This window comes from Prionailurus bengalensis, chromosome F2 (assembly GCF_016509475.1).
Source record: "Prionailurus bengalensis isolate Pbe53 chromosome F2, Fcat_Pben_1.1_paternal_pri, whole genome shotgun sequence".
Classification (NCBI taxonomy): domain Eukaryota; kingdom Metazoa; phylum Chordata; class Mammalia; order Carnivora; family Felidae; genus Prionailurus; species Prionailurus bengalensis.
The window spans coordinates 83,115,834-83,139,609 of record NC_057353.1 but is presented as its reverse complement, the minus strand read 5'-3'; the positions used below and the strand labels follow the sequence as shown (position 1 = coordinate 83,139,609).

At 52.7% G+C, this 23,776-nt stretch overlaps 1 protein-coding gene across 4 annotated transcripts; it reads right to left on the bottom strand.

The window, feature by feature from the left end:
• Positions 1–72: 72 nt before the first annotated feature.
• Positions 73–23,762, bottom strand: HSF1 (heat shock transcription factor 1). Of its 4 annotated transcripts, none has more exons than XM_043602088.1 (14): positions 23,442–23,762; positions 5,463–5,571; positions 4,996–5,132; positions 4,518–4,642; positions 3,274–3,349; positions 3,139–3,200; positions 2,911–3,007; positions 2,685–2,821; positions 2,324–2,599; positions 1,850–1,930; positions 898–1,003; positions 761–826; positions 604–673; positions 73–522 (listed from the first exon to the last, which is right to left on the bottom strand). In XM_043602088.1, the coding sequence occupies exons 1-14, from the start codon at positions 23,556–23,558 to the stop codon at positions 317–319; spliced, it is 1,665 nt and encodes a 554-aa protein (XP_043458023.1). In that variant the 5' UTR covers positions 23,559–23,762; the 3' UTR covers positions 73–316. The 4 variants fall into 4 exon arrangements, with proteins under 4 accessions (XP_043458023.1, XP_043458022.1, XP_043458026.1 ...); XM_043602087.1 differs by having other exon boundaries at positions 5,463–5,574; positions 23,442–23,730; XM_043602091.1 differs by lacking the exon at positions 1,850–1,930.
• Positions 23,763–23,776: the final 14 nt, after the last annotated feature.

Sequence of the window (23,776 nt, the reverse complement as noted above, 5' to 3'; positions counted from 1 at the left end):
CCCTGGGGCCCTCCCCCCCCCCCTCCCCGGGGGGGTGGGGTGGCAGGAGGAAACAGACGCAGGAGGCCACCATGTAGAGCCTGTCGTTTATAGGTCTCTGCCGGTCTCGTCCGTCTGTCTGTCCATGTATGTGTTTCTCTCTACTGAAGGGGCAAGGGGAACTCTCATGTAAAAATCCAAAATACAATCCTGCCTGGGAACGGCCACAGCGAGGGGCAGTCCAAGCGTGGCTGTAAGGCCTCGAGCTGCCACGGCGCACAGGGCTGGGGCCCTCGCTGCTGAGCAGGCTCCACGCCCAGCCTTCGCCCTGGGGCCTCTAGGAGACGGTGGGGTCCTTGGCTTTGGGGGGTTCAGAGCCCGTCAGCAGGGAGATGGTGGGGTCATCTGCGTAGTCGTCCCCCTCCGAGAAGTAGGAACCCTCCCCCAGCTCGAAGAGCACGGGCAGGTCGCTGCTTCCCATATCCACGGAGCCCGGGTCCACCAAGAACAGGGGTTGCGCCGTGTAGTGCACCAGCTGCTTCCCTGAGGGTGGGGGCTGGGTCAGGGCACCGGCGGGTGGGGACACTGGGCTGGGGCAGGGCAGGGGCTCAGGGCTTGGCTCACCTGAGTCAGGGCTGCTGTTCTCTGCCTCAAGGGGCCTGGGGGGCTCCTGGGGAGAGAGGAGCTCCTGGATCTGCCAGGGCAGGAGGGGGCAGAGTGAAGGTTCCTGCTCCCTACCCGCCCCCCTCCCCCCCCACCCCCCCCCGCCCCGCCTACGCACGCTGGCCAGGCTGCTGTCAAGGTCGGGCAGGCTCATGTCGGGCACTGTCACTGAGGGGCTGAACAGCTGCAGGGAAGGGAGGGCGGTCAGGCTGCGCCCGTGAGCTGTGAGCAGGGTGGGGGTAGGGAGGCACTCACGTCCAGCAGGGCACTCGTGTCCACACTGAAGCCGTGGCTTGTCAGCATGGTCTGCAGGTTGTCCAGATTGGAGTCCATGGCGTCCAAGTGGTCACTGAGCTCGGTCCTAGCCAGAGTGAGGAGGGCAGGTAAAGTGGAGCCCTAGGCACCCCCAGCCAGTGCCCTCCTGCTGGTGATCACACCCACCAGACAGAGAGGGGCTGTCCTCAGCTATACCCCCACCCCGCTTGGGCTCACGGGAAGCCCTCCGAGGCGGGGCCCCATCGCACACCTGGTGTGGGCCTGGGGGGAACGTGTGTGGGAAAGGGCCAGGGTGCTTGGTCACTGGGGCGAGAGCGGCTCAGGCTGTGCCAGCCGGTCCTGTCGCTGTGAGGCCCAGTAAGGCCTCTGACAGCACTAAATGGCTGAGCCAAAATGACAGGGGGGCTCAGGATGGGCTGGGGGCGGTGTTCAGGCCCGGCAAGGTCTTGTCTCTACGTTGGAAGACAGCAGGGATGGGGAGAGGGAGCTGCGGGCAGGGTATGGAGGGCTGGTCTCTACTCTGGTGCATGCCGGGAAAGAGACCTGGGTCTGGAGGCTGTGGCCGAGAAGGCCCCGGGCCACCTGGTGGACCTGTGCCGTTGGACAGGTGGCCAGGCTGGCTCTGGGAGGTGTCCACAGGGCCCTGCCCCAACCTGAGAGGAAGCCAGTCAGCATGGCAGCCAGGAGCCTGGCTGCACCAGTGGCAGTGCCAGGCGGGGAGGCCCATCTCTGTCGGTCAGTGAGCTGGGGCACCGGCTTGGGCCCCAGAGCCTGGGGTGGGGGGGGCTGCTCCCTGCTGCACAGGGCCCGGGACGCCCGTTCACCAGGCAGGGCCAAGTGCTCATGGCCAGGCCAGGGTCTGGTCCGAAGCTGGGGAGGGGCCTGAGCTCTGGCGGAGCCCTCCTCCCTCCCCAGTGGGGACGGCGCTAACCCTGGCTGGACTCGGCCATGCAGAGAGGAGGGGCAGGGGAAGAGGCGGGCGACCCCAGACATCTGTGGAGCGCGAGCCAAACTGCAAGATACAAAGACAAGAGCCCCCCGATTGCAGGTGGGGGCCAGGTGGACTCCGTGCCCCCCGCCCTTGCTTGCCTGGCCTCTGGGGCAAGCCCTCTGCTGGGCAGGACAGATGCAGTGGCCTGTCGCAGGAAGGGGTGACAGCAGCGGCCAGAGCGGCTCAGAAAGCAGGTGCGACAGACCTGCAAGGCTGCACACCCTTGGCTCCTGAGGCCCTGGGGATGTGGGACAACGGGCTCTGAGCTCAGGGCCGGGTCTGCTGGCTCACCCCCCGGCGCCCCTGCGCCCACAGCCTGACGACCGCCCCACACCAGCCCTCCGGGACAGCGCTAGCTAGAGGCCCAGACGTGCTTCCTGAGGCTGCGGCGGAGGCGGGTGGGGCGGCACTCACTTGTCCAGGCAGGCTACGCTGAGGCACTTCTCAGGGGCCGAGGCAGGTGGGGGCGAGGGTGAGGGGCGACGGCCCCCCGCATCCGTGAGGGGTGTGGCCGGGGCGGCAGGGGCAGGCTCGCTTTCCCGCAGGATGGAGTCAATGAGGGCGGTCGGGGACAGGGGTATCTCCACAACAGAGGACGGGTGTCCAGGACTGGCCTCCTCCACCCGGGGGCTCCGAGGAGGACTCGGGGGCTCCTCCTTGACGCGTACCAGGGGGCTGCTGGACACTGGCCTGCACGTCGGGGGACACACACGTCAGCAGCTGCCGCCTCTGTGGGCCCACCCTTCTCCTGACGGTTGGGTGACGTGGCCCCCACCTCTCATCTACGCTTCCGCCTGGGGAGGCCAAAGGGCTGCCGGGGGCCAGCTCGGTGATGTCGGAGATGATGGGTCCGGAGTTGGCGACGGTGTCTGGGGAGTAGAGGCTGGAGCTGCTGTAGGCCGGGGAGGGAGCCTGCCATCAAAGGGAGGTGACCTGTGTGGCAGGCGCTGCAGCACGTGCCTGCCCCCGCCCAGGCCAGTCCTGCCGCGCCCGGCGCTCACCGAGTAGGGGCCCGAGCCATGGATGTGCTCCAGGGAGTATTGGCGGCCGTACTTGGGCATGGAATGTGCCGCACTGCTGTCGTTCAGCATCAGGGGGCTGCGGGGGGGGGGCGGTAAGGGGTGGGCTTAGGTGCCTCCCTGAGACCTCAGGGCCACCCGGGCCTCAGCCAGGGGGAGACAGGGTGGCCCTGGGCCCCGTGCTGGGGACGGGCACCCCCTGTGCCTCACATCTTTCTCTTCACCCCCAGGATCCGGTTGGACTGCACCAGTGAGATGAGGAACTGGATGAGCTGCGGGCAGAAGGGCACAGTTAGCCTGGCCCTGCGAGGGGCCCGCCAGGCTCCCCCTAGGCCCGCCGCACACCTTGTTGACGACTTTCTGCTGCTGGGCGTGCTTCTGCCGCAGGCTGGCCACTTCCCGCCACAGGGCCTCGTTCTCGCTGTAACACAGTGGGCGTGGTCAGCAGTGCTGGGGGCCCTCCACAGAACCCCCCCCCCCCCCGCCCCGTCCCGCCCTGGGCAGGCGTGGGGTCTGGGGTGCGGCGGTAACAGGGCTGGGGGCAGACCGCCAGGGAGGACACGCAGGGGTGTGTCAGTTGTGGGGGCAGGGGCAGAGCACAGGACTGGGTGTGTTGGGTGGACCCCAGGGTCCTGGCTGAGACCTCCTGGACACGCTTGAGTGTTGCCCCCCCCCCCCCCCCCCCCCCCCCCGTCCCTCTGAGCCATCTCTGCCCCACCTGAACCTGAGGAGAGGAGGGAAGGCCAGGGGTACAGAGCAGCATATGGCAGCTGTCCTATGCCCGTCCTATGTCACTAGGTCTGGGTGAGCAGGGCTGTGAGCAGCCTGGCCCTTCTGATGGGCCCCCAAGTGTCTTACTGACATGGAATTGCCCCTCTTGGCCTTGACCTTTAAGGCACCCATGTCCCGGGAGGCCAAGTTCACCTGGCCCCACACCCAGATGTCCTATAGCCAGAGGCTTCTGCCAGCCCCAAATGTGGAGAGAGAGCCCAGGAGCCTCTTCCAGGACTTGGGGGTCATGACGACCTGCCCCCTGAGAGGCTTTCGGGCCACACCAAGCTGAGGACAGCCACCCTAGGCTGCGGTTCCTGAGGTCCCCGGGGCCCCCAAGTGCATAGGAGGCGGCCCAGGCCAGCCCTGTTAGGGGTCCTGGTTGAGGAGGGGAGCACAGGGCCGGTTACTGGTGGCCAAACGTGCCCCAGCGGCAGTGGGGGCCAGCGGGAGCGTTGGCGCTGTGGGGGCGGTGAAGACCAGCCACCCCGGCCTGTGGAGTGCACACTCGGGACGCAGTGTGAGGAGCCGAAAGGGGAGGCAGGTGCCAGGAGCCCAGCTCTGCCCGTTGGGGCGGGAACTGGGTTACACCCTGTCTCCCAGGGCGCGGGCACAAGTCCAAATGTAATTCTGCGCTTGGGAGAAGCCTGGAGCGTCCCTGTCTCAGACTGTAGGAGGCAGGGCTGGTGGGAAAGGGCCCCAGGAGGGGGTGGCCGGTTCCCAGGCCCGCACCTCTCCCGTCTGCTCTTTCCTCAGGCTGCCTCCCACGGGTCCCCTTGTCCCACCACGTCCCCTGCCAGGCGCCGCGTGGAACCTACTGCTTCATGGCCAGGAGTTTGGAGTCCATGCTCTCCTGCTTCCCCTTCATGAGCTGGACGTCAGTCAGCAACTTGGTGACACTGTCTTGGCGGATCTTTATGTCCTCATTCTTCAGGGTGGATACCTGGGACCCCGGTGGGGGCGGGGGGGACGGGGAAAGAGTTACTGAGATGCCCCCCCCCGCCCCCCCGGGGGAAGAGGGGAGGGCCTGGGATGCCGCAGAAGGGCCAAGGGGCTGGGCTGGCAGTCTGGAGAGGGGCCTTCAATGTGGTGGCTGATGGGGGAATGGCCAAGGGGAGTCCCAGATGGACAAGCAGGGAGGAGAGGGCCCATCAGGAGGAGGGCTCAGGGCGGCCAGGCCAGCAGCTGACTGCCCTTAGGAGTCGTAGGTCCAGCAGGACAGCAAGTAGCCGCTGCTCCCTCTCATAGTCTGGAGGAAGGTCTGAGGAGGCAGAGAAAGGGAGGCGGACTACTCACGCTGGTCACTTTCCTCTTGATGTTCTCAAGGAGCTGCTCCTGGCCACGCAGGAAGCACGGGTGCTGGAACTCAGTGTCGTCCCTCTCTGGCTTGACCAGGCCACCCTGCTCAATGTGGACCACCTTCCGGAAGCCGTCTGCACATGACGGGGTGGAGCAGCTCTGCCTCAGGGCCGGGCACCGCCCCACGGAAGGACAAAGGGAGGGGTCCGGGAGGAGGGCTATGCCTGGCACGGCTCTGGTCACACCACTGCCTGCGGCAGCTGGGTGGTCTTGGTCTAAGGGAGACCCCATACCCCAGACGACAAGCCCTCACCAGCGTGTGTGCCTGTGTCTGGCTGGGACTTCAGAGACTCTTCCCTGAGACTCTGCTCCCCTGGGAAGAGGCGCCCTGGCCGCAGGCCCCCCAGATGCTCCAGGCTCTGCATCATGCCCCGCCCCACACGCCCAGATAGCAGGGTACTCACACATGTTGAGCTGCCGCACGAAGCTGGCCATATTGTTGTGCTTGAAGTACTTGGGCAGCACCTCCTTGGCAAACTGGCCCTGGTCGAACACGTGGAAGCTGTTCCCGCTCTGCTGGGAGGCACGCGGCAGAGTCACACGCAGCCCACGAGGCACAAGTCCCCAGATGTGCCCGGTCCCTCCGCTCCTGCGTGTGCCCTGCTGGAGGCCCGGGACTGGGTGACAGAAGCCACACGGCCAGAGAGATGAGGGGACCTCATCGCAGCCAGGAAGCCCTGCCCCGGGGCTCCAGAAGTTGCCTGAAACACGCGGCACCTCACGCCCAGTCTTTAGGGGACCTTGTTTTTTGCTTTAATCAGATTTCCCCCAGGAACAACCAAGACCCCAAGGTGAGGCAGCCAAGAAAATGGGAGGAAAACACACAGTTGTATTCAGAAATGCGACCTCGTTCTTCTTTCGGCATCTGAGGCGGGAAGAAGAGGTTGTGAAACAGTCACTGCGTTACTCATCTTCCATCCCCTCATTTTTTAAAAACACACATTTCTAAAATTTTTATTTATTTTTGAGAGAGAGAGAAAAAAGGGGGTGAGTGGGGGAGGGGAAGAGAGAGAATCCCAAGCAGGCTCCGCACTGTCAGCGCAGGGCCTGACACGGGCCTCGAACCCACGAACCTGAGCCGAAGCCATGAGTCAGATGCTCAATCGGCTGAGGCACCAGTCACCCCCGTCTTCTTTCTGACCTCAATCCAGAAGCTACCAGGAAGGTTGGCAAGGCCAGCCTCTGCTGGAAGGGCCTTGGGGTGTGGGGCAGGGTCCTGGAACAGGGCCAGCGAGTGGTGAGGGGAGGAGGGGGTGGGGGGTGACAGGACAGGCTACCCTTGAGTCTGCCAGGGACACTGGGCGTGGCTTCCCCCATCGAAGAAGGGGCTGAAGGTAAGGAGAGAGAGAAGCCAGAGGAACCCGGGTGGTAGGTGAAAGCTAGAGCCTTGTGTGTCCACACACGTGCGTGCATGTGAAAATGAACCCAGATATAAGCACGTGAAGGGGTGGAGAAGGTGGAGAAAGGGCCTCTGAAAAGTCTTCTCCTCCAAAGAAGCAGTAAGAAAACCGGCCAAAATGTTACAGTGCGCTTTTTCAGAACTCTGAAAATCAACAGCAACATGGGAAGCCTTTATTCAAGAAAAATGATTCTCCTGCAGTAAGATCAGTGAGCTTTGTGGTATTTTGACTTGCCCTGTTCCCGCTTCCCCTCCTGTAGCCCCATTCCCAGAGAATCACTCTCGGACCAGTCAGCTCCCTGGGAGCTTCCACTTGTAAAGCTGTCTTTGCTTGATTTGACCCAAAGCTCTCCCAGTACAAAAAGCCTTTTCCTTAGGGATGTTTGTTGATGACATCAAAAGAGGATTTCAAAACTTTGTGGTTGTTTCAGGCAGAGGATAACAGGGCAAAAAACAGGCTAGCTAGAAAACCTCAAAAGGAAGAGCTAGGGAATGAGACCTCGAGAGGGGTTTTGAAAAGCTCCAAAACATTCCTGGGCATCCGGAAGTCACATGCATGTGTAGGGCTGTGTGGGCAATCAGGGAAGACCTGACGTGGCCCTAGGCGCGCACCTCTGGCTGACTTGGAGGCTCTGCACAAGCAGGAAGCAGAGGACAAAGCAGAGGCGCCACCTACCTGGGCTGTGTGCCGAATGCAATAAATCCCCCAACACCTACACGGGGTCCCCCGGCAAAGAACAGGACATTTATTGGTTCCAGGAGGCAAGGGAAATTTCTGTTCCCTTGACTAGCTCACTACTAAGCTAGCCAAGCAGACTTCAGTAGTCACGAACAACAAAGACCATAAGTCATCCAGAATTCGTTCAGAAAAGTCACTAAACAAACGAATACCAGCAACTACAAGAAATAGCAACAGCAACAAATCTGGGGAGGAGAGAGAATCTGATATTCAGAACCTAACACATACCACATTATATTAATTCAAAGTCCAGTTTCCAATGAAAAAGTATGAAACCTGCAAAGAAACAAGACATGGCCTATACACTAGGGAAAAAAAGCAATCAATTGAAACCATCCCTAATGAAACTTGTGAGTTGGATTTACTAGACAAGGACTTTAAGTCAACAATTTCAAATTTGTTCAAAGAATGAAATGAAATGGCAGCTAAAGAAATAAAGGAAACCATGAGAACATCTTGCGGAATGAAGAATACCAATAAAGATAAAAATGAACCAAATCTGAATTAAAAAATATAATTGCACCAACTTATGCCCAATGGAAGTCCCAGGAGAGAAAAGGACAGAAAGAATAGCTGAAGGAATAATGGCCCCAAATTTCCTAAGTTTGATAAAAAACGTCCAGGAAGCTAAACAAACTCCATTAAAAAAAAAAAAAAAAAGATTAAAACTGATTTCTCATCAGAATCCACGGAGGCCACAAGGCAATAGGATTACATTTAAAGGGGCCAAAAGGAGGGGCACCTGGGGGGGGCTCTGTCAGTTACATGTCTAACTCTTGGTTTCAGCTCGGATCATCACCTCATGGTTCATGGGATCAAGCCCTGCATCGGGCCCCATGCTGGCAGTGCAGAGCCTGCTTGGGAGTCTTTCTTTCTCTACCCCTGCCCCGCTCTTGCTCTCTCTCTCAAAATAAGTAAACTTAAAAAAAAAAGTAAAGGGGCTGAAAGGAAAAAAACCGGTCAACCAAGAATTGTATATCCAGCAAAGCCTCACTTTGAAAAGTAAGGAGCAGGGGCGCCTGGGTGGCTCAGTCAGTTAAGCATCTGACTCAGCTCCAGGCTCAGAGCCTGCTGCGGATTCTGTCTCCTCTTTCTGCCCCTGCCCCACTCATGCTGTGTGTGTGTGTGTGGGGGGGGGGGGGTCTGAAAAATAAACAAACATAAAAAAAGTTTAAAAAAAAGAAAAGGAAGGAGCAATTTCCATTTCTGGGATTCAAGTGTGAGATCTACTGAACCACTCCCAAGTGAAACAAAGCTTTTTTTTTTTTTTCTTCTTTTTCTTTTTTTAAATTTTTAATGTTTTTAAATTTATTTTTGAGACAGAGAGAGAGAGAGAGAGGGAGGGAATGAGTGGGCAAGGGGCAGAGAGAGAAAGAGACACAGAATCCGAAGTAGGCTCCAGGGTCTGAGCTGTCAGCACAGAGCCCGACGCGGGGCTTGAACTCACAAACTGTGAGATCATGACCTGAGCTGAAGTCGGATGCTTAACCAACTGGGCCACCCAGGCACCCCTATTTTTTTCTTTTTAAAAGTTTACTTATTTTTGAGACAGTGTGCTTGTGCAAGTGGTGGAGGGGCAGAGAGAGGGAGACAGAGAACCCCAAGCACGCCCTGCACTGCCAGCACAGAGCCTGACACGGGGCTCAATCCTGTGAACTGTGAGATTTTCTCGGGAGAGAGGCAGTCAGAAGGAAAGAGAGCTCTGAAGGGGCTCCCCAAGGGAACTCACTTTATTTGAAACAAAACGTAAGGAAGTTCAAGCGTAAGGCTGCTCTTGAAAACAACGGCACCTCTTGGTTCAGAGTAACCGGCTCAACCAGGCCCAGCCTGTTCTACAGGAGAGAGGCAGCTCACAGCCCTCCCAGAGTCAGAACAAACCTCAAAGACGGGCCTTCAACACAACCACTGGTTGAATTTAATTGGGTTAGACCGCTCAACAATTTGTGCCCTGGGGCACCGTCAAAAAACACCACCACAATCAGGCAGTAATTAGAGCCTAAAGTCTGGGTGTGATACCCTGGGAGGCAGTAGAGTTAACACTGAGGTCAAAGAGAATACAGACTTCACTAAAAGAACCCAGCTAAGTCACAAAACAAACCAGCACAAAACAAAAACAAGCGTGGGGGGCAGGTGGGTGGTGGGTGGGGTGGTCATCCAGAAGTACTACATTACCTAAAATATACTTTTTCAACAAAATTATGAGACACGAAAAGAAGCAGCAAAGTGTGACCTGTGCACAAGGGAAAGGAGAAAAAGCCAACAGAAACGGAGCGTGAGAGGGACAAGCTGTAAAGTTTCCTCAAGACTCCGAAGCAAACATCACCTGTGTGTTTAAAGACGAGGTGACAGTGCCTTGCCAAAGAGAGAATCGCGACAAAGAGACAGGACTTGTAAAGCAGAGTCAGATGAAAATTCCAGAGCCCAACAGTACAATAACCAAAATGAGGAATTTACTAGAAAGACTCAACAGCAGATGTGAACTGGCAGAACAAAGAAATCAACAAATTTGAAAATGGATTGATAGAGATGACGAAAGCAGAAGGACAGAGAGAAAACGGAGTAAAGAAAAATGAAAGGAGTCTCGAAAGAACCAAACCAAACCCAACCCAAAACCTTTAACTGCCTCAGCGTACGTGTAAATGGAGTACATTTCGTTACAGGAAAGAAGGACCGGAACAAATACTAAAAGAAATAAGGCCTGAAAACTTCCCAAATTTGCTCCCAAAAATCAATAGACGTGGTATGCCATTCCTGAGGTCAACTCTGCTTTGTTTCGTGAGCGGTTTTATAGGGGCGCCTGGGTGGCTCAGTCAGTTGAGCGGCCGACTTCAGCTCAGGTCATGATCTCACGGTCTGTGGGTTCGAGCCCCGCATTGGGCTCAGTGCTGACAGCTCAGTCTGGAGCCTGCTTCGGATCCTGTGTCTCCCTCTCTCTCTGCCCCTCCCCCACTCTCACTTTGTCTCACTCTCTCGAAAGTAAATAACTGTAAAAACAAAAATAAGTGTTTTTATAATCCTATAGTTTTGGTATACAGATCCCTGCATGTTTTACTATGCTTGTATTTAAGTTCTCGTCTTTTAAAAAAATTTAAAAATGCTTATTTTTGGGGGGGGGCAGTGTGAGAGGCAGAGAGACGGAGGCAGACACAGAATCCGAAGCAGGCTCCAGGCTCCAAGCTGTCAGCACACAGCCTGACGTGGGGCTTGAACTCCTGAGCCATGAGATCATGACCAGAGCCAAAATCATCTGCTTAACCGACTGAGCCACCCAGGCTCCCCAGTAGTCTTTTGGAGCAACTGTAAATGATATTAAAAAACAAAACACATCAATTTCCTATTGTTCGTTAGAAATCCAATTGATTTTTGTATGTTGACCTTGTATCTAGTGACCCTGCAAAACTCAATTCTTTAGTTTTAGGAGTATTTTTATAGATTTCTTGACATTTTTCTGTGTGGACAATCATGCCATCTATAAATAAGGTCAGTTTTATTTCTTGCTCTCCAATATATATTCTTTTAACTTCTTTTTCTGGTCTTCAATTACTAGATAGGACTTCCAGTACAATGCTAATTAGAATTGGTGAAAATAGAATTGTACCTTGTTCTATCTTAGGGGAAAAGCATTCAGTCTCTCCTAACATTAAGTATGATGTTAGGTGTAGATCCTTTTTTTTGTTATCGGGCTGAGTTATGTTCCCCACTATTCTCAGTTTCCTGAGTTTTTTGTTTTTGGTTTTTTTTAAATAAATGAACATCAAATTTGTCAAATATTTTTTCTGCAAACAATATGATCATGTGGCTTTTCTTCTTTACGTTGTTAACACAGTGGATTACACTGACTTAATTTTGAAATCCTGGACCACCCTTCCATTTCTGGAATAAGTTCCTTGTGTTGTGACATCACTCTTTTTATATATTGCTAGATTTGCTTACATTTTACAGAAAACATTATGAAAAATGCTGGTTCTTAGTTTTCTTAGACCATTTTTGTCTAAGTTTTAAAAAAGTTTATTTTTAAATAACTTCTATACCAAACATGGGGCTCAAACTCATAACCCTGATATCAAAAGTCACGTGATCTTCCAACTGAGCCAGCAGGTACCCCTGTGTGTGTTTTAAGGTTTATGTATTTTTGAGACAGAGAGAGACAGAGTATGAGCAGGGAAGGGGCAGAGAGAGAGGGAGACACAGAATCCTTAGCAGGCACCAGGCTCTGAGCTGTCGTCAGAGCCAGCCGGGGGTGGGGGGGTGGGGTGGCTCCGACCCACAAACTGTGAGATCATGACCTGAGCCAAAGTTGTGGGGCTTGAATCCACGAACCATGAAATCATGACCTGAGCTGAAGTCCGTTGCTTAACCAAATGAGCCACCGGTGCCCCCAGGTGCCCCTGTGTTTGATACCAAGGTAATGCTTGCCTCACAAAATGAGCTGCAGAGTGTTCCCTCCTCTGGTTTTCTGGAGAAAGTTGTGTATAATTGGTGTTATTTCTTCTTCCAATGTTTAAATTTGGCAGTAAAATCATTTGGGCCTGGACTTTTCTTTTTAGGAGGTTTATGACTAGGAATTCAACTTCTTGAATAGAGTTAGGACCATTAAGGTTATCCATTTCACCTTGGGCAAGTTTTGACACTTTATGGTTTTAAGGGAATTGGTCCATTTTTATCCACGCTGCCAAATGCACATGCATACAGCTGCTCAAAGCACTTCCTTATTACCCCCATACCGTCAGAGGGGTCTGCCGTGACACATATCCTCTTTGTTCCTGATATTGGCAATTCAGGTCTTGTCTCTCTGTCAGTCATGCTACAAGTTACCAATTTTTATCTTTTCAGAGGATCGGTTTTTGAATTAATTTATTTTACTGTTTTACCATCTTCGGTTTCAGTGACTTCTTCTGTTGTCTTTATCATTTCCTTCCTTATGCTTGCTTTGGGTTTACTTTGCTTTTTTTTCTACTTTCTTAAGGTGGAAGCTTAGAAGCCATTCATATTTTCTAATGGGATCACTTAATTGTATAACTTGCCTCTGAGCACTGCGTTAGGTGCTCTCACATTTTCAGGGAGCGGGCATTTGGTGGACTGCTGGGGGACATCCGTGGGACAGGAGATGGAGTCCCCCTCGGATGGAAGATGGAAGAAAAGACTGCTCCTTCTGGGGCTGCACAGTCTCTCTCAGTCTTGACGGAGGCGCTCCCAGGCTGCATCTGTCATCCATGCGCATGACGTAGACCGTGTCTTGTCTCGTCCCCGGGACAAAGTGTTTGCTGAGTTACACTCTTGCTGACTAGGTATCTCTACATAACTGGCCACCAGGGACACCCCCCCACCCCACATTTCTCAAATGGGAAGATACAATCACATCAAGTTTATAATTTAAAATGCATAGCTTGGTCCACTTTTGACATACAATTGTTTACCACCACATGCGAGAACCGAAGACATTTCCATCACCCCCGAAATTATCCTTATGCCCCTCTGTGGTCAACCCCCACCCCAGGCAACCACTGACCTCATCTTTGCTCCCCCGGATTTGCCTTTGCCAGAATATCACATAAATGAAATCACAGAGTATGCAGCCTTTTGTGTCTGGTACCTTGCACTTAGCACAACAGAATGCTTTCAAGGTTCGTCCACAGAGTCTCCCGGAAAGCTGTTCACTCCTCTTCAGTGCTGAGTGGAGCTCCCTGCGGGGGGGGGGGGGGCGCCGCCGCTTGTCCGGCCACTCCCCAGCAGGCTGACCTGTGGGTCGTGTCCTATTTTTGGCTCTTGTGAATAAAAGTGCTATAAACATTTGCATTCGGGTCTTTTTTTTTTAATGTTTATTTACTTTTGAGAGAGAGAGAGAGACAGTTCGAACAGGGGAGGGGCAGAGAGCAAGGGGGACACGGAATCTGGAGCAGGCTCCAGGCTTCGAGTTGTTAGCACAGAGCTGGACGTGGGGCTCGAACTCACCAACCAGGAGATTATGACATGACCTAAGCTGAAGTTGGATGCTTAACCAACTGAGTCATTCAGGTTTTTTCCTTCTAGAAGTTTTCTAGTCTTAGCTTTTACATTTCAGTCTGATTCATTTCAGTCAGTGTTTGTACACGGTGTGAGGCACATGGCGAGCTCACATCTGTGTTTACGGGCGCCCAATTATTCCAGCACCACGTGTGGAAAAGACTATTCCTATAGAATTGCAACGGCACCTTTGTCAAAAATCAATGAACTTTAAATGGGTGGGTTTCTTTCTGGATTCTCTAGTCTGTTCTGTTTATATGTTTACAGTTATGCCAATTTCACTCAGTGCCGATTATTACAGCTTTATAGTAAATTGTGAAATCAATTTGTGTGAGCATTCCAATTGTTCTCCTTTAAAAAAATGTCTGAAGGGGTGCCCGGGTGGTTCATTTGGTTAAGTGGCCAACTTTGGCTCGGGTCATGATCTCTCACCGTTCGAGGGTTCGAGCCCCACATTGGGCTTTGTGCTGACAGTGCAGAGCCTGCTTGGGATTCCCTCTCCCTGTCTCTCCCTGTCCCTCCCCCACTTTTGTTTGTTCTCCCCCCCCCCCCAAAGTGAATAAATAAACTTAAAAAAACTGTCTGTCTATTCTCTGTTGAGAATGTTTGGCTTTGCTTTTTCATATAAACTCTAGTAGGGATCACTTTACCAACATTTACAAAAATGTCTGCCGAGATTGTACTGGGATTGTGTGAAATCTGTTTTCATCTTACCAACACCGGGTCTTCTGTTTATGACCATGGCATTTCTCTCCATTTACTTAGATCCTCTTTAATTTTTCTCAGCAGTGTTCTATAGCTTTCCGTGCACAAATTTTATACATGGTTTACAAGGTCCACACCCGTGGTAACTGGTCTACAGGCAGCCCCCAATGATCCCTGCCTCTGGGGGCTCACACCTTGTGCTGCCTTCTCCTGTGCTGTGGCTGGGTTGTTCTTGGTGACCACCAGCACTTAACAGGTGACATGTATCTGAGAACACATTACAAAGGCCACACTGGATCCCTTGCTCCGGGAGCAGCAGGCTGACAGGCCGAGGGAGCAGACTGAGGGGCTCCTGTGGTGAGGAATGGAAGCCACTTGCCACCACGCACTTGAGCGAACTTAGAAGTGGGTCTCTCTTTGCAGCTGAGCCTCGAAGTGCCTGCAGTCTCGTGAGAGACCTCGCGTCAGAATCAGCTCGTGACTCTCAGAAACTGTGAAACGTTTGCTGTTTAAAGCAGTTAGGTTTGGAGACAACTGGTTACACAGCAAGAGATAATACGGCCAGTAAGTATTTTGTGTTTTTTCAATGCTATTGTTAGATATTTCCATTTTCAAGGGTTCATTGCTAGTATACAGAAATAGAATTGTTTTTTTTACATCAACCTTGAATCCTGTGACCTCACCAAACTCATTTACTAGTTCTAATCACTTTGGTATTTTCTTTTTTTTTGTAGATTTCTTGGGACTTTCTAAGTAAATTACAATGTTTTCTATAAACAGAGCCAGTTCTGTCCTACCTTCCAATTTTTCGGTCTTTTATTTACTTATATCTGCCAGACTACCCGACCAGGGTGTCACACACATCGTTGAAGAGGAGTGGCAGAAGCACCTGCTTTTTCAGGGTTAAGTACAATGTCAGCTGTAGGTTTTCATAGCCGCTTCCTATTAGGCTGTGGAAATGCCCTTCCCAGTTTGCTGAGCTTTTATCACAAAGTGAGTGTTGAGTTTGTCCAATGTTTTCCCTGCCACCATTAAGGCGTCGTGCGGGTTTTCTTCTCTTTGTCCGCTGATGCGGTGAGTTACAGTGGGTTCTGAATGCCGACCAGACTTCATCCACAGAGCTCCCTTCTGGCCTCGCATCTCACAGGTGCTGAGTCAGTGGTGTTCTGGTCTGGGTCCCTCTCTGTGCAATTCTTTCTTTTTCTGGCTGCTTTTACGATTTTTTCTTCATCGGTTTTCAGTAATTTGTTAGTGATATGCCCTGGGTCTTTTTGTTCGTTTGTTTTTTTGTGTGTGCTTATCCTCCTTAGGAATTCTTATAAGTTTTGGATCTGTGGGTTCACAGCTTTCCAAAGATTTGGACAACTATGTCTAAGCATTCCCTCTCCCGTTACTCTGGAACTCCACTTGTGTGTCAGGCTATGCGATATCATCCCCGTGAGGCTCTGCTTCTGCTCACTATTTCCAGTCTTGTTTTTCCCTGTACATCACCATGGACAGCATCTATGCTTACTCTCGTTCAGTGATCTTTTCTTCTGCAGAATCTAATCTGCTATTAATCCCTAGTAGTGACGTATAAAAAAAAAGCTTTGAATTTTAGAATAGCTTTATTTTTTTTACTTTCGTTTTTTTAAGAGTAACTTGAGATTTACAGAAAAGTTGGGAAGACAGTACAGAGCTCTCACATAGCCCTCACGCCGTTGTTAACAGTGTTAATTAACACTGTTGTCACAAGGAAAGAATCGATATGCAGGTTTCCCCTGCTGCCGGAAGTACGGCGTTCCTATGCCAACATTCACAAAGCCAAGAATTACTGTTAATTGACATGGAAAAATTTAGAGTATTCCCAGACCCAAAAAATCACCTCTCGTCAGCTTTTCTGATACCTAAGAACACATCTTGCAAACAGATGCACAAACGAAGCAGAGATGAATCACAAATGCTCACGGACACAGAGCACTAGCTCTAGCAGCTTGATGCGAGATCTGAACGCAGTTCCTGAGCAAGGAGCTTGGCGCGGCCACCCCTGCTGCTCGGAGCGCACGCTGCCTCTGTAACAGCTCGCTGCAAAATCAATGCTGGATGCTATTTTTGCTTTTGCCTTTTTTTGTAAAAATGAAACTCCTCTTCGGATTTCTTTCAGTTAGTGAAAACAGATAGTAATGTAGGTCTTTTGTTATAAAAGTGAAATAGCGTAAAATGAACTCTCTCTCAAAAAAAAGTGGGATATTGGGGCGCCTGGGTGGCGCAGTCGGTTAAGCGTCCGACTTCAGCCAGGTCACGATCTCGCGGTCTGGGAGTTCGAGCCCCGCGTCAGGCTCTGGGCTGATGGCTCAGAGCCTGGAGCCTGTTTCCGATTCTGTGTCTCCCTCTCTCTCTGCCCCTCCCCCGTTCATGCTCTGTCTCTCTCTGTCCCAAAAATAAATAAACGTTGGAAAAAAAAAAAAGTGGGATACCTGCACTTTATTATCTACTAAATAAAGTCTCTATCTTATTCAGATCTCCTTAGTTTTTACCTACTATCCTTCTGTCCCAGAACGTCACCTAAGAGATTACACCACACTTTGTTGTTACGTCTCCTTACGTTCCTCTTGGCTATGACGGTCTGTTTGACTTTTCTGGTTTCTCATGACCTTGACAGTTTTGAGGAGTACTGGTCCAGTATTTTGTAGAATTTCCCTCAATTTGGATTTGTCCTGTGTCTTTTCCTCACAGTTATGAGGTTAGTTGGGGTTACAGAAGGTTCTGGAGAGGAAGACCATAGAGGTTAAGTGCCTTTGTCATCACACCACGGCTGGACACTTACATGAGGCCATGTCTGTCGGGGGTCTCCACTGTAGTTTACCCCCCACCCTTTCCCACTCGGTGCTTCTTGGAAGTCACTATGTGTAGGCCACAGGTACAGGTGGGGAGATATGTGTCACCTCCCTGGAGGGAGTGTCTACACAAATAATGTGGAATTCTGCACGATAGACTTTTCCACTGCCATTTTATTTGCTCCTTCCTCTCTCTCTCTCTCTCTCTCTCTCCCTCCCACTGTCTTCATGGTTTTGCTTTGCTTCTTTGAGCACTCAATATTTTTACAATTGCTTTAAGGTCTTTGTTGGCTAGTTCCCATCACCCCTGGGAACACAGCTATGACTCCCCTTCTTTGTCACAGGATGCACTCTCACGCCCATTGGCTCATCTGTTAGTTCTGACTGGGCCCTGGACACGGGGGTCTTTACGTTGCATCTGGGTTTTGTGGTATTCCTCCTGAGACTGTTTCGTGTGGATCAGCCTGATCCTTTCAAGGCTTGTCTTTACACTCGATTACATTGCATTTGGGGCAGCCTTTCTTAATTCAGTCCCACCTCCAACTTGTAGGTCTTCTGGTCCTTGTTGAACGCTCTACGTGTTCCACATGGTTCCTCTGCTCTGGCTGTGAGAATTCAGGTAACTCATGGCCCTGTCTGAGCTCTCCTCAGTGACTGTTCCTTCCCTAGAAGGTTCTCAGGCTGGCTTCATAGGTCTCCTCCTGTGGATGGGTGAACCAGAACTCTGCTGAAGACCTGAAGGGGCTCATGTGCAGACTCCTGGAGCTCTTTCTTAGTCCAGCTCCCTTCTCTGGTACCACACCTTGCAAATTCTAGATGCCTCAGTTTCTCCAAAGTCTGGGCTGTTAAGTTTCCCCTTTCTGTGCTGGAGTTTGAAAACTGCCTCTAGGTAGAAAGACCGGAACCTGTGTGGCTCACCTGTCCTTGTTTTCCAATCCTGAACACTGTTCAAGGGTTAAGCCCACATTGCACGTGTCCTATAAGCCCTACCTGAAGGGCCATCAGGAGTTTCAGATGTCTCCTGGTGAATCCATCACAGAACCCGATGTTCTCTCTCCCTGCCTCGTGGTTCAAGGCCCCGCCTTCTCTGCTGCCTCCAGGGAATCCTGGAGGTGATCTTAGCTTTCCCTAAAAAGGCCTCTGATTAGAAATATGGAAGGAACAGGGAGAAGTGAGTGCCCATCTGCTTGCTGGTAACCAATGCCCTCACCCTGAAATGCATTTTTTTTAAAAAAAGTAAACTCTGGGGACTCCTGGATAGCCAGTTGGTTGAGCATCTGACTCTTGGTTTTGACTCAGGTCGTGATCCCATGGTCGTGGGATTGAGCCCCATGTTGGGCTCCACACTGAGTGTGGAGCCTGCTTAGGATTCTTTCTCCCCCTCTGCCCCTCTCCTCAGCATTCACGTGCTCCTGATAAATAAATAAATAAATAAATAAATAAATAAATAAGTAAATAAATAACAACAACCCACAAAACTCTACACCCAGCATGGGGCTTGAATTCACAACCTCAAGATCCAACAGTTGCATGCTCCATGCACTGAGCAGGTCGGGTGCCCCAAGATACACTTCTTGGTAACTGCCAAGTCTGACTAAATTTGGAGCCTCTGGTCTTATTTTTGATGGCCCTGGGAATAACCTAAAATGAATGCAAAATTCTGCAGGGATGTATGTTTTTACAGACAGGGTCTCTGTCTTTGAGTATTTTCTCCAAGGGCTCCATGACCCCAAAGGGTTAACAACCACTGTATTCCATGAGGGAATACCACTGCATTTTTCAAGTATCTGCCCCAGGACACCTTAGTCCCCCGTTTTTGTTCCTCAAAAGTCAATCCAAAGACCAGTCTGCACGATGTGCTCTGTTCTGAATGTGGCTGGCCGACTACTCTCTGGGTTCCAGGAACACGGGCATTAGAGGCAGTGAGAGTATGGCTGGAGCCAACGTGGCCACAGAAGCAGAGAAATCTGGGTGTAGAGTGAGGTGTCAGGGGGCGTGAGGCTGGTCCAGAAAGGGAGAGCCACTGAGGACCCGTCCTCTACCCTGGCTGTGTCCTTATCTGAGTGTGAGACCATCTGCACCATCACGTCCTTTTCTGGTTTCTGCTCAAGTTCACTTTATTATTTCCTGCAACACAGGCACCAATACATCCCTCCTAATCCTTGGCCCTCTGGCCACTGGCCCCTGGACTCACACCTCCAGACCATCGAGCACGTGCAGGTTAGTGACTCTGCTCACTCTGACAGCTTTCAGGGTCAAGAAAGGAAGAGTCGGTGGTGCTGGCTGCTGTGCTACCAGGACTGGGAAGCATTTGAGGGCAGCTTTCCTCGTTTCACAGCCTCCTTCCAGAGCTGGAGAGAATCCCGCAGCCAGAGCTGGAAGCCCCGGGGTGTATGGAGCGTGAGGACCCTGGCTCAGTCCCCGGTGATACACGACGGGAGCTCTTTGCACCTCCCAGGGTGGGTCCTGCAGGTTCCACTGCCCCCTCCCTGGTCCTTTAATAAAGAGTTCTGAGCACACACGGGTCCTGAGGAGTCAGGCGCACACGGCTACGCCCTGGACATCTACCTTCTCCTCAAGGAGACGGTCAACGGCCCAGACTTCCAGCCCCCTTCTGAGAAGCCCCGCTCTGGGCCCCTCCCCCCTCCCCCCGCCCCGCCCCCCGGGCCGGGGGCAGGAGGAAACAGAGGCAGGAGGCCACCATGTAGAGCCTGTCGTTTATAGGTCTCTGCCGGTCTCGTCCATCTGTCTGTCCATGTATATGTTTATGTCTACAGAAGAAGCAAGGGGAACCCTCAGGTAAAAATCCGAAATACAATTCTGCCTGTGAACGCCTGCAGCACAGGGCAGTCCAAGCGTAGCTAGGGTCTAACTAAGAAAGCAGGTGAGGGTGGGGCCGGCGTCTTGAAGTGTGGAGCGCCGGGAGAAGGCAGTCAGAGAGCAAGAGCTGGCCATCACCGGGAAGACGGTGGCCTTTAGGTCCAGTTTAACCAATCCCCAGCTTTCTTTGCTAAGTTTCCTAATGTCTTTGAGACTCAGTTTTCTTCTCTACGAAATAGCCATTTGTCACCTTCTTGCATGGCTGTGGATGGAGAACAGATACAAAAAGGCTCAGTTTAGCCTCACGCTGCAGGCAAGGTCTGGACAAGCACACCTGTGCTGCTTTTGGCAGCTGGTCCTGCAGCCGTCTGGGTTCAGGGAGGCCCTGGGAGCCTCCGGGCCCTGCCATGTGCCTCCCAGCCTGCCACTGGGGAGCACTAACCCGGGCTGCTCCTGCAGCATTTTGGCTCAACTGACAGATCCCCAAGGGCAAGATCCAGAGGGCCTGCCCGGTCCTGCCGGCTGTCTGAGAACGAGCTCAGCAGGCCTCACCTGGCTCTCAATGCCAGGAGAGGAGGAGTGTTCCTGCCAGTCATGGGAGCTCTGGAAATGTTCCATGGCCAGCTCTGAGTGTACGGGTTGCACGCAGACCCGTTCGAGTAGTCTCACAGGGAGCTGATGACCTAACTACAGGAAGTGCTGTGCCTGGGACTCTCCACCCAGAGACCCAGCCCCTCCAGAGTGAGCCTCCGACCGCTGGCACTTCAAGGGCCATCTGGGACAGGCCCTGGCCTTGGCGACCTCCAGTTCCTAGGCCTCCACTTCCACACAATCCTATTAGGTTCATTCCTGCTCCCAAAGAAAAGAGAATTGCACAGAGCAGACCGGTACCGGGGTGGGGCCAGAGAGGCGCCCAAGGCCAAAATTTAAGGAGCCCCCCCACCAGGGCCTCCTCCACGTGGCCCTAAGAAAAAGTGCCTCCTTAAACTGTGCCGTCAAGCACCTCCCAGCCTCACCCAGGCCTGATCCCTAGGCCAGACAGGCCCAATTCACAGAGAGTCCCAGTGGGTGTGGGTGGTAAGGGGAACAGCACAGGCTGCTGGTCAGAAGCGCTGGGGCACACCCACAGGCTACGCTCATGCTCACCGAGTTCCGTCCCTACAGCAGCAGGAGCTGCAGGGTCTTGTGGGACCTCTAAGGACCCGCTGTGATGCCGTGCCCAGGGTGTCTTTAACTGTATGAGGATCTGAGAGTGAGTAAGCCAACACGACTGTCCGGGGGCAGTGACCTGTTGGTCTGTCCTTCAGGCTGGGCACAAGAAGCCCAACGCTCTGGGAATGCAAGCTTGTGCAGCCACTCTGGAAAACAGTACGGAGGTTCCTCAAAAAACTAAAACTAAAAAACTAAAAATAGAACTACCTTCCGACCTAGCAATTGCACTACTAGGCATTTACCCACGGGATGCAGGTGTGCTGTTTCGAAGGGACACATGCACCCCCATGTTTACAGCAGCACTATCACCAATAGCCAAAGTATGGAATGAGCCCAAATGTCCATCGATGGATAAACGGATAAAGACGTGGTATATATATACAATGGAGTATTACTCGGCAATCAAAAAGAATGACATCTTGCCATTTGCAACTATGTGGATGGAACTGGAAGTTATTATGCTAAGTGAAATTAGTCAGAGAAAGGCAAATATCATGTGACTTCACTCATGAAGAGTTTAAGAGACAAAACAGATGAACATAAGGGAAGGGAAACAAAAATAACATTAAAACAGGAAGGAGGACAAAACAGAAGACTCATAAATATGGTGAACAAACTGAGGGTTACTGGAGGGGTTGTGGAGGGGGGATGGGCTAAATGGGCAAGGGGCATTAAGGAACCTAACCCCTGAAATCATTGTGGCACTATATGCTAACTAATTTGGATGTTAATTTAAAAAAATAATAATAATAAAAAAGCCCAACGCTCTTCGGACCTGGCCCCACTGGCCAGGGTTTCTGGGGATGAACCGCTTCCCCCACCTTATTCACCTTTGAGAGTCAAGCACCAATCCTCTGACTGCCCCTTGTCCCTTAGGTCAAACGTGGTGAGTCTCTCTTGGTAGAACTGAGAGAAAACTTCCAACACAAAGGAAAAAACACCAAACGCAAAGACATCAGAGCTTTCCAAGGCCTCTGAGAGCCAGACTCCGGGCCATAAGTCTGCAGAAGGCCCTGTGTGAACTTTTTTGACAGAGGCCACAGGTATAGGACCGTCTCCTGTCTCTGAGCCAGGCAGCCCAACAGCCTGGAAAAGGGCTTCCTTCCACTGCTGGGCTACTGTTGTGATTTCTCTATTCGCTGCTGGTGCCAGCCCTTACCACGATGTCCTGCTTGACCTGCATACAAACCAGGAAGGATCAAATACTTGTGCTCCAGCTGGTTCCCCATCCCCCTGCCTGGGGTTCATGGGTGCTGCAGCCACTCTAAGTGAAGGCTGTCACAGGCCTGACCATTCCTGTTCAAAGGCCTTGCCCAGAACACAGGCTGTGGGTCCTGGAGAGTACGCTGGTGACACTTCACCCACTCGCCTCACAATCTCTAAGCAGAAAAAGAGAGCAGATTAAGGGGCACCCTAGCAGGTGGGGTGGATCACCCTAGTAGGATTAGGCTTGGAATATTCCAGAGCATTTCTGATGCCCCTCCCTGGTCTGGGTTAAGAGTGTGTCCTGGGAGTTAGGGGAAGGAAAAAGAGGAAGAAGGAAGATAAAAGAAGCCAGAAATATGAGCCCACTCCCTTGGGTCAGAGAAGTGCAAGGTCTGGAACGAGTGGATGGCACTAACACGGCAGCCTTTGGGAAAGCATGCTGCCCCTCTTCGGGACTCCAGTCTGTCATCAGAGTAAACAGGCAGTGCACTGAGAAATGGAGAGTGCCCACACAGGCATGTCACTGAAACCAACACAAAGCGTCTCCCCAAAGAATGCTGCATGATATCTAGTTTCTTTATTCCCAGTCTTCAGGCAGCAAACTTGAGCAAACAGACCGCCCAAGAGAGAACTTGGCCTCCAGCTGGGGGCTAGCTTCAAGCTAAACATTTCTTCACTCCTAATGGCCTAAGAGCATGAAGGAGAAGTACTTAACAAAGTCTGGGAAACCCAGCGTTTTGGCCCTCAGGAGGTCAAAGCGTATTTGGGGGCACCCATAGGCTCTGCATGACCAGAGTGGCCTTTCTTCAGGTCACGCATTTGCCAGCCTGGGGGTATGGCTCTGGCCTTCCCCAGACACGACATCACAGCTCGAATGGGAACAGCAGATTCTGAGCTTCAACTCCATACACACTCTCTGATTTACCTCTGCAAAACCGGAGTCGTCCGGTCTTGCAGGGTCAAACCATGTAAACAAGCCTGCTGCCAGGCAACTGGAGACAAGGACTTGAATAAACTCGTCCTGTGAAGAATGAAAACCAAAGCCGCTCTAGGAAAGCCCAACTCTACTATCTCTGGACATGGGTTCAAGATCAATCTGAACTTTATGACGTTTTACTTTCTGTTTTCGCTCCCTTTCCTTTCGCACTAGAGCAACGCCCTCCAATTCACGCGCCACGTCCTAATTTTCTCCAAATAGCTGCCGACCACACCACCCTGGAAACTCATTTGAGAAGATTCAGAGGATCACCTAGGCTGACTGTTCGCCAGCGAGATTGGGTACTGTTCTAAGGACAGACACACTTCCGCGATTGTTCAACACTTAGCGAAAGACCAAAGAAGAGGCCCTTCCTCCCCAGCCCAGGGACACTTGGCGCGGCAGGGGCCGACAAGGAGCGGGCCCCGCACGTTTTCCTCCGAACCCTGACCCTGAGCTCCCGCCCCCACATCCCACCCCTCACGGGGGCTCGCCCCACCCCCTCACCGGGCTCCAGCAGATGAGCGCGTCGGTGTCTGGGTCGCTCACGAGGGTCCACAGCTTGGTCAGGAAGGCCGGGACGTTGCTGGGCCCCGCCGCGCCGGGGCCCACGGGCAGGTCCATACCGTGCAAGGCGGGGAGAGGCGGTGGTGACGACCGCGAAATGGGGCCGAGGGCCGGGCTAGCGCCGCCGCCGCGCCTGCCGCCGGGGCAGCGCCACCGCCGCCGTCCGCTGCGCACACACGGCCCCGCGGCCTAGCATGGCCGCCGCCATCTTGCGACGGGCGCGTTCCCGCCGGCGCCGCCCGCTCGCGTCACCCCGGCGCGCGCACGCCGGCCCC